The sequence below is a fragment of the Callorhinus ursinus genome, unplaced genomic scaffold (genome assembly GCF_003265705.2).
Source record: "Callorhinus ursinus isolate GAN/ISIS: 27379988/994484 unplaced genomic scaffold, GSC_fseal_2.0 scaffold15, whole genome shotgun sequence".
NCBI classification, from domain to species: Eukaryota; Metazoa; Chordata; class Mammalia; order Carnivora; family Otariidae; genus Callorhinus; species Callorhinus ursinus.
Window position 1 is genome coordinate 6,169,299 of NW_027397077.1, and position 14,265 is coordinate 6,183,563.

At 44.1% G+C, this 14,265-nt stretch overlaps 1 protein-coding gene across 8 annotated transcripts in view; it reads right to left on the reverse strand.

Moving 5' to 3' along the window:
* The window catches only part of QRICH1 (glutamine rich 1), a 53,946-nt gene that overhangs the window by 12,145 nt on the left and 27,536 nt on the right, over positions 1-14,265 (reverse strand). For all 8 annotated transcript variants that reach the window (XM_025884690.2, XM_073901179.1, XM_073901178.1 and 5 more), the window contains one exon: positions 5,066-6,103. In XM_025884690.2, coding sequence (XP_025740475.1) covers positions 5,066-6,103 — 1,038 coding nt within the window. The remainder of the gene's footprint in view (positions 1-5,065; positions 6,104-14,265) is intronic.

Here is a 14,265-nt window from a genome sequence, read left to right on the forward strand (position 1 = left end):
CTGATTGTCATACAGTGCAAAAAAATCACTTAAGGATTTTATTAAAGTGCAGATTCTGATTCGAAAGGTCTCAGGTGGGACCTGAGACTCTGCATTTCTAACAAGTTCCCAAGTAAGGGAGCTGGTCTGCAGACCACACTTTGAATACCAAGTGTCCAGAGTAGTGACCATTCAACTTGGGTGCACTTTAAAAATATCTGGGCTGCTTTTAGAAAATATCCATGCCTGGGCCTTATCCCTACAGATTATATGATTTAACTGGTCTAAGATGGTGGCCTGCCATCAGTATTTTTAAAAGCTCCCAGGTGATTCTTATGTCCAGCCATGGTTGAAAATTATCGCTTAAGAAAAGTACAACAAACAAAAGTTGTGTTCTCCCTCCTGCCATTGAAAGATGAGAAGACCTGAAAATGTATATGGTTTCTCTAGCTATATATAAGGTTGATTTTTCCCCCCAAAATTCCTTCTCAATAATACTGCTCTATTTCCTAAGGGCATTTTCTGAAGACCAGAGGCACTGCTCTAGCTTCCTGCCTCCAAAGGAAGAGTCATCTTGTCCTCAATGGTCTAACAGCCAAGCTGTGCACACAAAGGCGCAGGAAATATCCATTAGCGTCAATCACAATCCCCATACTGGGTGGGAGAGACACCAACAAAGTATACCAGGCATAGGTTCTTGGGTCTCACACACCTGTCTATATTCTGAACAAATGCCTTTGAGCAATTCTCCATGCCAGGGCCTACCGAAAGGGCTAAGGAATGTCAATCATTCAAATTGAAGGCAAAATTATTTATGACACATGAATCTGCTTATCAATGAATAAAAGTAAAAACTCTCCTCTTCGTTTTCAAAAGATAATTAAACAAGGAAATAAAGCAGTATTGTGTGTGGCTCTTAAATGTTTTTCAACCTAGAAGCTCCACTCTAGACACAGTTCAACTACCAATCTCCTTGGTGAGTCTTACCCACTTTTCCAGTTTGGATTTCCATGTTTGTGGAATTGATTGCTAACTATGCACCTCCAAGCTAGACCTGGACTTAATATACCCAGGGGGTACTATATGTCTCCAAATGAACATCTTACACCACCTCAGACTACCATCTATGGAGACAACTATCACTTTCCCCATCCAGAACCATTCTCCTCAGAGTTCCCTCCCTACCTTGTTCAATGGCAATACCATTTACCCAAGCTAGAAATCTAGGAGTCTGACTAGATAAGTAGGTGGGGGCCAGGGCATGTGGGGCAGTACTTTGCTTCTGGTGTTTAGCCAGGCCCCTTTCACTGTGTGCCTTCACCTACTAATGTAGCATCCCCAAGCATCTTGACAACAATAACCTTTTACATGTCTAAACGTCTATCAGGGGGTAGGGGTAGTAGTGATCCCAACCAGGATGAAAAGTACTGAGGTAAGTAGGGCCTTGTACACTGTGGTATAGAGTTTTCCTTCCACTTTATAATGGAGTCCTTGGAGAATTTTAAGCTGGGAAGTGACATAATCTTACATTAAAAAAATATATATATTCTTTCTGATTTATGGAGAATGGATTGAAGAGCAAAGGTGCTGGTGGCCTGGACTAGGATGGCAATGGAGAGAAATGCTGAGAAGTGTGGTGGCAGAACCAAAGTGTCTTGTTGAAGAGTTGGCTGTGAAGAGTAAAGGAAAGCAGACTCAAGGATGACTCCTGGGTTTCTGGTTTAAACAAATGGTGGATGATGGTACCATTTTCTGAGAAGGGAAGGTCATCTATCTATCTTTTTTTTTAAAGATTTTATTTATTTATTTGAGAGAGAGAGAACACAAGCAGGGGGAGGAGCAGAGGGAGAGGGAGAAGCAGACTCCCTGCCAAGCAAGGAGCCTGAAGCGGGGCTCGATCCCAGGACCCCGGGACCATGACCCGATCCGAAAGCAGATGCCTAAACAACTGAGCCACCCAGGTGCCCCAGGTCATCTATCTATCTATCTATCTATCTATCTATCTATCTATCTATCTATCTAAAGTAAACTCTACCCCCAAAATGGGGCTAGAACTCATTGACCCTGAGATCAAGAGTCGTATGCTCTACCAAGTGATCCAGCCAGGTGCCCTGAGAGAAGTTTTCAACAGCAGCAGAGGTGATGCTTAAGGGCTGAGATATCTTTAATAAATCCAAGTAAGTGAAAAATAGGCTGCTGGATGCATGAGAAAGGTTCAAAGGGAAAGCCATGGTCTAAAGATCTGTGTCTCAATGCAGCATAGGGTATAAGACATGGGCTAAAGAGCCAGCCTGTCCAGGGCTGAACCCCAACTCTGCTACTTACTAATCGTGGCTTTGGTCTTGTTGTTTAATCCGTGTCTCAGTTTCTTCATCTGTAAAATGGAGATAGCAATGCATACCTCATAAAGTTGGTGTGAGAATTAAATGAGTTAACCTACGTAACACTGAAATAGTGCCTGGCAGATAGTGTCAATGACTATCATCTTCAGTGTTACCAGCCATCTAGAGGGTGCTGAAAACCATGGCCATAGACAGAAATTCTTTAGGGAGAAAAGAAGGCTAGTACTGAGTTCTGAGGAACATTAACATGTATGGTTCAGATAGAGAAGCACCAGCAAACTCTCCTGAGAAGGAAAAAGAACCAGTGGGGGTAGGAGGAAAACCATGCCAGAGGAGAATTCCAAGAAGGCAGGTATGGTCTGGTGTGTCATACGTTGCCATGAGATAAAAACAGACATGCCTGTTGGATCTGGCCACAGGGAGGTCACTGCTGACTTTGACAAGAACAAACTCCGTCACAAATTGAAGAGAAAACTGGTTAGTAGGTAGAATCAGCTTGTACAGATAATGCTTGAGAACTCTGGGAATAAAGCAGAGTGGAGAAATGGGGAAATAGATGGAGGTGAATGTGAGCTCAAGGGAGGGAGGTTTCACCATAAATCTGGTTTTAAAGGCAGGTGATAAGAGAACTTTCATAAAGGGTATGCCAGGTGAAGAACACAACACTTTGTCATCAGCTAGGGTTCAACTCACATCACAGCACAGTTACCTTCCCCATGGACTGGGAGTACTCACATCACAGCACAGTTACCTTTTCCATGGACTGGGATTACTCCAAGGGCAGAGACTATCATATCTGTTCCTGAGCACCTGGCACTAAGCTTAATAAGGCAGGCAGAGGGATGTCTGTGGTATAAATGGACAAAAATCACCTTTCCTACATGATGTGTATTCTTCTCAATTTTTCCTTTTCTGGTAATTCCTATTAAGACTTTCCCAAAGGAGACATTGCCTCTGAAGAACATGGGCCTACTAAAATGAACTCCCGAAAAGATCTTCTCTTACTTAAGGGCCCAGAAGTGGAAATTACAGAGACTGATGAGCATCAAAAGAGGCCTGACCTGCAAACTGGACCATTAGGCCCAGTAAAGCTGAGGAGAGGCCTGATGTCCTCCCATCCCTGTGAGCAGAAGCTGAGCTATATCACAATTCTCCAGGCTGGTCTCTCCTACACACAATTAATTCTACACGTCTGTACTTGATTCTTAGGATTCTGGAAAAATTTCCTACCACAGATCGGGTCAAGCTCTTCACTTTGGGAAAATAAATCCTTTGCTCTCTGTACTAACTCCTCTCCCATAGTCCCCCTCTCATGTTGCACTAAGCCATGTCCCTTCTGTCCATCCCTGACTCTGTAATGATGTTGCTCCATTCTTGCCAGTTGAAGGTATAGAGATCAAATGCCACCTTTCTCACAATGACGCCTCTGCTGACTTTTTAACCTAAAATGGTCTCTGAACACCCAGTTTGTTTGTGTGTGTGTGTGTGTGGAACATACAACGTCACACTTGATTATGCTGCCTTATAAGGAATTCAGAAAATAGAAATCAACATTCTTACTCTAAAAGTAGACTATTAGCTACCTGAAGCAATGATTCTGTCTTGTTCTATTTCGAGGCCTGACAGCTGGATATTTAATATGTCCTTAACAAAGTCACCTACAATAATATACCATTCTCTATGAAACCACTTGGTCAGCCTTTGCTTACGGCCTGAGTTTCTGAGTATGGCCCCTGGTCTAACAGTGCTCTGTTTATGCCAGCTCCCTTGCATGCATTCCCAGGAGCCCCTGCCCTCTGAGGCACACTGTGTTCAGCAGTGCCATGAGACCAGAGGCCCTAAAGTTTGCTAACAGTCTTAAGGAATAAATTTATCCACACCTCTGTGGTATCCTTAAAAAGATTTAACAATTAGGGGAACCTGGGTGGCTCAGGTAAGCCTTGACTCTTGATTTTGGCTCAGGTCATGACCTCAGGGTCATGAAATCGAGCCCCAAGTCGGGCTCCACACTAAGCACAGAGTCTGCTTAAGATTCTCTCCCTCTCCCTCTGCCCCTGGTCACACCAACATGCTCTCTCTCTTAAAAAAAAAAAAATTAACAATTAGAAAAAAGAGCCAATTTTTAAAGTTAGAATTTCAAAAGAGTTCTATTTTCTGTAAGTCTAAGATTAGTTCAAAACAAAAAGTCAAAACATGTTTTTCAACATAGGTTCCATAATAGAAAATTAACCAAGGCTTATTTTTAAGGAACATAAAAACACTGGCAGTGGTGGCTTATTTGACACTCCCAAAGGCGATCACTTTTAACAGGCCCACCAGGAAGTATTTTAGATCTTCTAATTCACCTACACTCTGTCCGCAGATAACTAAAAAAGAGTAATTCCACAGCCCCTCCGCTGTGATGGGTTTATAGCCTGTGTACTAAACTACAAGGGTTCCACTAGATCCATTCATTTGTGATGCATGTCCCATTAGTCCTTCCCTAGAACTTTATTCTTCTTAAAAGGAGATTACAAAGAAGCATCCAAGGCATCTACCTCCAAAGCAGTTATTGATCATTTCATCTCCTTCCAGGTACCAGGACAGAACTCCTGCCTGTTCCATAGTTTTCACCTGCTGCTTCTATTCCTCCTCCCCAACCTCAACTCAACATTGCAGTAAACAAGCCAGGGGTTGCCAGGAAAGTTCTGTGTTGCACTGGGCCCTGGGGGAGCGGGCTGCCCTACAGATAAGTCTTCACTTACTGAACAAGTAACCTGGAGCTGCTGCTGCTGCTGTTGCGGTGGCGGCGGCGGCGTCTGTTCCTGGGGGGTTTGTGGTTGTGGCTGCTGCTGGGGGTCCCATATATGGACAGTCTGAGCTGTGTTCTGGTAGGTGCCTGCCACAGCCTGCACAGCCACTGGAATGTGGATGTTGCCATTCATGAACTGTGCTGGAAAGAGAGAGTTTGCAAGGGTCTGCACTACCTCTTCATGGGAGTTTTTCACTACAGATGTGGTGCCCACCATCTTCTCCTTGTCATCCTCCAGCTTTACAGCTGCCAGGGCCGTGGGTGAGCCACTGACGTGAACTGCATTGTAGGCTTCCTGGGGAATGGCAATGTGGGTAATGCTCTGCTGCTGAGGATCCCCACGGGGCTGGGCAGAGTAAACAGGGATGGTCCAGGTTTCTCCTGTAGGGCTAGTAATGGTCCCAGTGGCACTGTACAGGTGGGCACTGTCTACTGTCAGTAAGTCTGGCCTCAAAGACACATAACTCTGCTGCTGGCCCTGTGGAATGGCCAGCACGGTAGCCACCGGCTGCCCTGAGATGGCATAGGACACAGTGATGGGCATGTCCACTTTGCGCTTCTTCACTGGCTGGAGGACACTGGCTGTGCCAACCCGCCGTTCCCCTTCCCGGGGTGAGCCCTGCTGAGACGGTGGTGGGGAAAGGGCACCCACGGTCTGGATTTGGATCTGCTGACCCCCAGCAAGAGACTGGCCGGCCACCAGCTGAGCCTGGATCTGCTGATGTGGGATGTGCTCCTCTGGAATCTCTGCAGCCTGGATCTGCTGGGCTGCCTGCACGTGCTGCACCTGGATCTGGGCCGCCTGCAGCTGCGAAGGGCTGGGACTCTGCAGAGATGGGGTCTGGATGGAAGGGGCCGCCGGCTGTGGTGCTTGGCCTTGGATCTGCACCTGGACCTGGATGGGCTGTTCAGCAGGCTGGTGAACAGTGAGCTGCGGGGAGAGCTGCTGAGCCGAGACCTGCTGCGGAGACTGCTGTACCTGCACCTGTACCTGCAGTGACAAGATTCAGCAGTGAGTGAACCAGGCAACATTAAGAATCCAGCGCCAAAAGGAAGAGATCTCAGACAGGGGGGACCCTAGGTAATGTGAGCAGAAGGAGCTGCCATACGCAAGGCTTCTGAGGCCACAATCCCCAAAACCAAATGTAAAATTTTCCAGCATCACACAGCATTTAGAACAACAATTACCTACCAGAGGAAGCAAGACCATCAAATAGGATCTATGAAGAAAATACCAGAACTTCTGCTTATTTTTAATTCTTGTTTTAAAGTGTGAACCCCTTTGTTTTTACATATTGGTACAGTAGTACAAGTATGCACTTTATAAAAATATATTTTGGTGTATGTTTAAAAAATAGTTTATCCATGGGTTAAGTGATAAAAAGTGTGGGGACCAATGTTCTAAAAGATCAGTGAGATAAGTACATTTCACAGGCATGCAATTCTCAACCCAGGATCAAAACTACTTCCACCATAGACTAGTGAAAAACACAGTAGAAACGAAACTCTTGAAATCCCTTTTGGAGGGATCTCCCAACATTGCTACTAAAATGCAGGCATCAAAGAGTGCTTAATTAAGATAACTTTGTTTTAATAAAGAAGCCATTAAAAAAAAAACCCCACAAGATTCCTGATAATCTAAGGAAGGTTACTATATCCTGAATCACACATTTCTGATGACAATGCAGCTCATTTCTTATTGCTGTTACCTCAGCATACAAAGCAGCATGAAAGAATGCCATGTATAGTCTGTAATTTGAAAAAAAGATTTCTCCTTCAGAAACACATATCTAAACTCTAAACACTGGTCTAGGAAGGTGAAAAGAAGGCAGATGAGAGATTATATATTTTTTTTTAATTTTTTAATTTTATTTTTTTTAAAGATTTTACTTATTTATTTGACAGAGACACAGCGAGAGAGGGAACAGAAGCAGCGGGAGTGGGAGTGGGAGAAACAGGCTCCCCGCTGAGCAAGGAGCCTCATGCAGGGCTTGATCCCAGGACCCTGGGATCATGACCTAAGCCGAAGGCAGACGCTTAACTGACTAAGCCACCCAGGCGCCTCGAGAAAGACATTTTATTAAGTAGAGTTGAGGGGTGCCTGGGTGGCTCAGTCGGTTAAGCGTCTGCCTTCGGCTCATGTCATGATCCCAGGGTCCTGGGATCAAGCCATGCATCAGGCTCCCTGCTCAGCAGGGAGTCCACTTCTCCCTCTCCCCCTCCTCCCCTTGTGCGCACACGCTCTCTCTCTCCCTCTCAAATAAATAAATATATTTTTTAAGATTTTATTTATTTGACAGAGACACAGCAAGAGGGAACAGAAGTAGCAGGAGTGGGAGAGGGAGAAGCAGGCTTCCCGCGGAGCAGGGAGCCCGATGCGGGGCTCGATCCCAGGACCCTGGGATCATGACCTGAGCCAAAGGCAGACGCCTAACGGCTGAGCCACCCAGGCACCCCTCTTTTTTTTTAAAGATTTTATTTATTGGGGTGCCTGGGTAGACAGATGCCTAACGGCTGAGCCACCCAGGTGCCCCCCCTTTTTTTAAAGATTTTATTTATTGGGGTGCCTGGGTAGACAGACACCTAACAGCTGAGCCACCCAGGTGCCCCCCTTTTTTTTTAAAGATTTTATTTATTGGGGTGCCTGGGTAGACAGACACCTAACGGCTGAGCCACCCAGGTGCCCCCTTTTTTTTAAAAGATTTTATTTATTGGGGTGCCTGGGTGGCTCAGCCGTTAGGCATCTGCCTTTGGCTCAGGTCATGATCCCAGGGTCCTGGGATCGAGCCCCGCATCAGGCTCCCTGCTCCGCGGGAAGCCTGCTTCTCCCTCTCCCACTCCTGCTGCTTCTGTTCCCTCTCTCGCTGTGTGTCTCTGTCAAATAAATAAAATCTTAAAAAAATATATTTTATTTATTTATTTGAGAGGGAGAGAGAGAGCGTGTACGCACGAGGGGAGGAGGGGGAGAGGTAGAAGCGGACTCCCTTCTGAGCAGAGAGCCTGATGCATGGCTTGATCCCAGGACCCTGGGATCATGACATGAGCCGAAGGCAGATGCTTAACCGACTGAGCCACCCAGGAGCCCCGAGATATATCTACCTGATAACAGGAGACACATCACATAAATAACCAAGCATGGTGCTGGGACAACTGGTTATCCATATAAAAACAATGAAGTTGGACCTCTTCTTCATATCATACACACACAAAAAAGAGGATCTGAATAGACATTTCTCCAAAGATACTCAAAAGGCCAATAAGTACATGAAAAGTTGCCCAACATCATGAGCTATCACAGAAATGCAAATCAGAACCACATTAAGATGCCACTTGAAAGCCAATAAGATGGCTATAATAAAAAGATAGTAAGTGCTGACAGGGATGTGAAGAAATTGGAATCTTCATATACTGCTGGTGGGAGTACAGCCACTTTGGAAAAAGTCTAGCAGTTCATCACAAGGTTAAACATACCATATGACAGGGGTGCCTGAGTGGCTCAGTCAGTTCCAAGTGTCTGCCTTTGGCTCAGGTCATGATCTCAAGGTCCTGCGACTGAGTCCTGCATCAGGCTCCCTGCACAGCGGGGAGTCTGCTTCTATCACTCTGCCCTCCCCCTCCCTTGTACTCTCTTTCTCTCTGTCTCAAATAAATAAAATCTTTAAAAAAACAAAAAAACATACCATATGATAAAGATATGAAAAACAACCACATGACCCAGCAATTCCACTCTTACATATATGCCAAGAGGAATGAAAACTATGTCCACAAAAAACGTGGAGGCAAATGTTTATAGTAGCATTATTCATAATAGCTAAAAAGTAGAACCCAAATGTTCATCAATTGATAAATGATAAATAAAATGTGGTATTTCCATAGAACAGTATTATTTAGCAATAAGAAGGAAAGACATTTTGATACATGCTACAACCCAGATGAACCCTGAAAATGTTATACTAAGGGAAGTCAGTCACAAAGACTAAATATTGTATGATTCCATTTATGTGAATGTCCAAAAGAGAAATAGAAAGTACACTTGTGGTTGTCTAAGAGCATAGGATTAGGGAAAATACAAAGTGCCAATGGGTAGAGGGTTTTTTTCTTGGAGTACCGACAATGTTCTAAAATTGATGTAATGGGGGCGCCTGGGTGGCTCAGTTGGTTAAGCGACTGCCTTCAGCTCAGGTCATGATCTGAGTCCTGGGATCGAGTCCCGCATCGGGCTCCCTGCTCGGCGAGGAGCCTGCTTCTCCCTCTGACCCTCCCCCCTCTTATGTACTCTCTCTCTTTCTCATTCTCGCTCTCTCAAATAAATAAATCTTTAAAAAAAATAAATAAAATAAAATTGATGTAATGGTTGCACAACTTTGTGAGTAGATTAAAAAACCGCTTAACTGCTGGGGTACCTGGGTGGCTCAGTCAGTTGGGCTTTTGACTCTTGGTTTCAGCTGGGTCATGATTTTGGGATCATGGGATCAAGCCCCCTGTCAGGCTCTACCCTCAGTGGGGAGTCCGCTTGGGATTCTCTCCCTGTGCCCCATCCCCTGCTAATGTGTGCATTGTCTTTCTAAAATAAATAAATCAACTCCTCCCCCGCCAAAAAAAACCCAGGGACACGTGGGTGGTACAGTTGGTGAAACGTCTAACTCTTGGTTTCAGCTCAGGTCGTGATCTCAGAGTCATGAGATTGAGCCCGGGGTTGGCTCTGCACTCAGCATGGAGTCTACTTGTGATTCTCTCTCCCTCTTCCTCTGCCCCTCCTGCTTGTGCTGTCTCTAAAATAAATCTTAAAAAAAAAAACAACCCGCTGAATTGTATACTTTAAATGGGTGAATTATATGAGAATTAGATCTCAATAAAACCATCACTAATTAAAAAGAGAAGCAAGGAGGTTATGTAAAGAGAATAGGCCTTGAAGTTAGACTTGAACTTGAATTGGAGCTGTACTTTTCTAGCTGTGCGTCCCCAAGTTTCAGTTTCCTCAGGTATAATAAAAAGGGGGAGGGACGCCTGGGTGGCTCAGTCAGTTAAGCGTCTGCTTTCGGCTCAGGTCATGATCCCAGGGTACTGGGATTGAGACCCTCGTCGGGCTTCCTGCTCAGCCGGGAGCCCTACTTCTCCCTTTGCCTGCTGTTCCCCCTGCTTGTGCTTGCTCTCTGTCAAATAAATAAATAAAAATCTTTAAAAAAATAAATAAATAAAAAGGGGGAGAACACCTAACTCCCTACAGAGCTGTTATGAGCGTAAGATAGTAGGTGCTCAAAAAGTAGGTTTCCTTCGTTATAAACAATATTTCTTTACACCAGTGAATCTCAAAATATAGTTTCCAGGCCAACAGCATCACCACCGAGGCACTTGTTAAAAATACTAATTCTCAGGTCCCACCTCAGAACTACTGAATCAGAAACTCTGGGGGAACGGGCCCAACAATCTAGCTTAAGTCTCCCAGGTGACTAATGCATGCTCAAGTTTAGAACCAGTGCTTTACATCAAGGACGTAAAGGAAACTATGAGACCAGTTACTACAGAACAGTAGTTTTCAAGCTTTTTGTCTCGGGGGACCCTCTCAAAAAATTACTGAGGATCCCCAATAGCTTTTGTTTACACAGATATGGATATTGTTATTTACTGTATTAGAAATTAAAACTAGGATATCACACAAACCAATCATGTTAACATAACACCGGAAAGGCATACATACCTAGTTTTATTGTGCTCACCACATCATATGTTTTTTGGTTTTTTTTTTTTATTTTAAAGATTTTATTTATTTATTCAACAGAGAGACAGCAAGAGCAGGAACACAAGCAGGGGGAGTGGGAGAGGGAGAAGCCGGCCCCCCGCTGAGCAGGGAGCCCGATGTGGGGCTCGATCCCAGGACCCCGGGATCATGACCTGAGCCGAAGGCAGACGCTTAATGACTGAGCCACCCAGGCGCCCATTTTGGTTTTTTTTAAATGAAGATTTGTGGCAACCCAGCACTGATCAAGTCTATTGGCTCCATTTTTCCAACAGCATTTGTTCACCTCATGTCTCTGTGTCACATTTAGGGAATTCTCACATTTCAAACTCTTTTATCATATTTTTTATAGTGATCTGTCAACAAGATCTTTGATGTTACTAAGTAACTTGTTTTAACTGTTTTGGGCCCAACAAACCTCACCCATTTAAGATGGCAAACTCAATCGATAAATGTGTGTGTTCTAACAGTTCTACCAACTGGCCTATTCACCCTCCTTAGGCCTCCCTATTCCCGGAGACAAAATAATATTGAAATTAGGCCAGTTAATAACAACTGCTTCTAAGTGAAAGGAAGAGTCATTTCCAAAAACTAGAAATGATTTAACTTAGTGAGGAAAGCATGTTAAAAGCGAAGGTAGGCCAAAAGCTAGGCCTCTTGTGCCAAACAGTTCGTCAAGTTATAAATATAAAGGAAAACCTCTTGAAGAAATTCGAAGTGTTACTTCAGTGAGCACAGGAATGATAATACTAAACAGCTTTATTGCTGATAAGAAAAAGTTTAAGTGGTTTGGACAGAAGATCAAGCCAGCCACAACATTACCCTAAGCCAAAACCTAATTCAGAGCAAGACCCCAACTCTCTTCAATTCTATGAAGGCTGAGAGTGGTGAGGAACCTGAGAAGAAAAGTCTGAAGCTAGACACTGGTTCACGTGGTTTAAGCAGCTGTCTCCATAATGTAAAAGGGCAAGGTAAAGCAGCAAGTGCTGATGTAGAAGCTACAGCAAGTTATCTAGAAGACCTAGCTAAGATAATTAACAAAGGCGGCTATACGAAACAGCAGATTTTCAATGTAGATAAAATAGCTTTATTATTTGAAGAAGCTGCCATCTAAGACTTTCATAGCTAAAGAGAAGAAAGCAATGCCTGGCTTCAAAGCCTCAAAGAATAGGCTGACACTATGTTAGGGACAAATGCAGCTGGTGACTTTATGGGGAAGCTAATGTTCATCATTTTATTATTCCAAAGGTCCCAGGGCCCTTAGGATTTATGCTAAGCTTGTACTCTATAAATGGAACAACAAAGGATGGATGACAGCACATGTGTTTAACGTGGCTTACTGAATATTTTAATTTTGAACCCACTGTTGAGAGCTATTACTCAGAAAAAAAGATTCTACTGCTCAATGACAATGCATGGGATCACCCAACAGCTCTAATGGAGATGAACGATGAGATTATTGTTGTTTTCAATCCTGTGAATACAACATCCATTCTGCAGCCCAAAGATCAAAGAGTATTTTTGACTTTTAAGTCTTATACTTTAAAAAATACATTTTGTAAAGCTACATATGCTTAGATATAGAGAGTGATTCCTCTGAACATCTGGGCAAAATAAACTGAAAACTCTGGAAAGAATTCACCATTCTAGATGCCATTAAGAATATTCGTGATTGGGGAGGGTATGTGCTAAGGTGAGCTCTGTGAATTGTGCAAGACTGTTGAATCACAGATCTGTACCTCTGAAACAAGTAATACAATATATGTTTAAAAAAAAAAAAGAAGACAGCAGGAGGGGAAGAATGAAGGGGGGAAATCGGAGGGGGAGACGAACGATGAGACAATGGACTCTGAAAAACAAACTGAGGGTTCTAGAGCAGAGGGGGGTGGGGGGATGGGTTAGCCTGGTGATGGGTATTAAAGAGAGCACACTCTGCATGGAGCACTGGGTGTTGTACACAAACAATGAATCATGAAACACTATATCAAAAACTAATGATGTATGGTGATTAACAATAAAAAATTAAAAAAAAGAATATTCGTGATTCATAGGAAGAGGTTAAAATATCAACATTATCAGAAGTTTAAAAGAAATTGATTCTGATCCTCACAGATGACTTCAAAGGGTTCAACACTTCAGTGGAGAAAGTAACTGCAGATATGGTGGAAAGAGCAAGAGAACTACAATATGGAGCCTGAAGATGTGACTGAATTGGTGCATTCTCATGATAAAACATTAATGGATGAAGAGTTGCTTCTTAAGGATGAGCAGCAAAGAAAGTGGTTTCTTGAGATGGAATCTATACCTGGTGACAATGTTATTAGTGTCTGCCTTCGGCCCAGGTCATGATCCCAGGGTCCTGGGATGGAGTCCTGCATCGTACTCCTTGCTCAGTGGAGAGTCTGCTTCTCCCTCTGCCTGCCCCTCCCTCCTACTCGTGCACTCTCTCTCTCAAATAAATAAAATCTTTTTTTTTTTAAAGATTTTATTTATTTATTTGACAGAGAGAGACACAGCGAGAGGGGGAACACAAGCAGGGAGAGTGGGAGAGGGAGAAGCAGGCTTCCCGTGGAGCAGAGAGCCCAATGCGGGGCTCGATCCCAGGACCCTGGGATCATGACCTGAGCCGAAGACAGACGCTTAACGACTGAGCCACCCAGGCGCCCCTCAAATAAATTAAATCTTAAAAAAAAAAAAGCAAAAAACCCCAAAAAACAAAACATTGTTGAAATGACAACAAAGGATTTAGAGTATCATATAAACTTAGTTGATGAAGCAGCAGCGGGTTCCAGAAGACAGCCTACAATTTTTTTTTTTTTAAAGATTTTATTTATTTATTTGAGAGAGAGAATGAGAGATAGAGAGCACGAGAGGGAAGAGGGTCAGAGGGAGAAGCAGACTCCCCGCTGAGCAGGGAGCCCGATGTGGGACTCGATCCCGGGACTCCAGGATCATGACCTGAGCCGAAGGCAGTCGCCTAACCAACTGAGCCACCCAGGCGCCCGACAGCCTACAATTTTTAAAGAAGTTCTACTATGGGTAAAATGCTGTCAAACAGCACAGAACACCCCAGAGAATGAGGCACCTGGGTGGCTCAGTCAGTTAAGTGTATGACTCTTGATTTAGGCTCAGGTCATGATCTCAGGATCATGAGATAGAGGCCCCCATCAGGATCCACCCTCAGCACAGAGTCTGCTTAAGTTTCTCTCCCTCTGCAGCGCCTGGGTGGCTCAGTCAGTTAAGTGTCTGCCTTTGGCTCAGGTCATGATCCTGGGGTCCTGGGACTGAGACCTGCATCAGGCTCCCTGCTCAGCAGGGGTCTGCTTTTCCCTCTCCCTCTGTGCTAAGTAAAAAAATAGAAATCTTCCCAAAAAAAAAAAAAAAAAAATTCTCTCCCTCTGCCCTGCTCTAAAAAA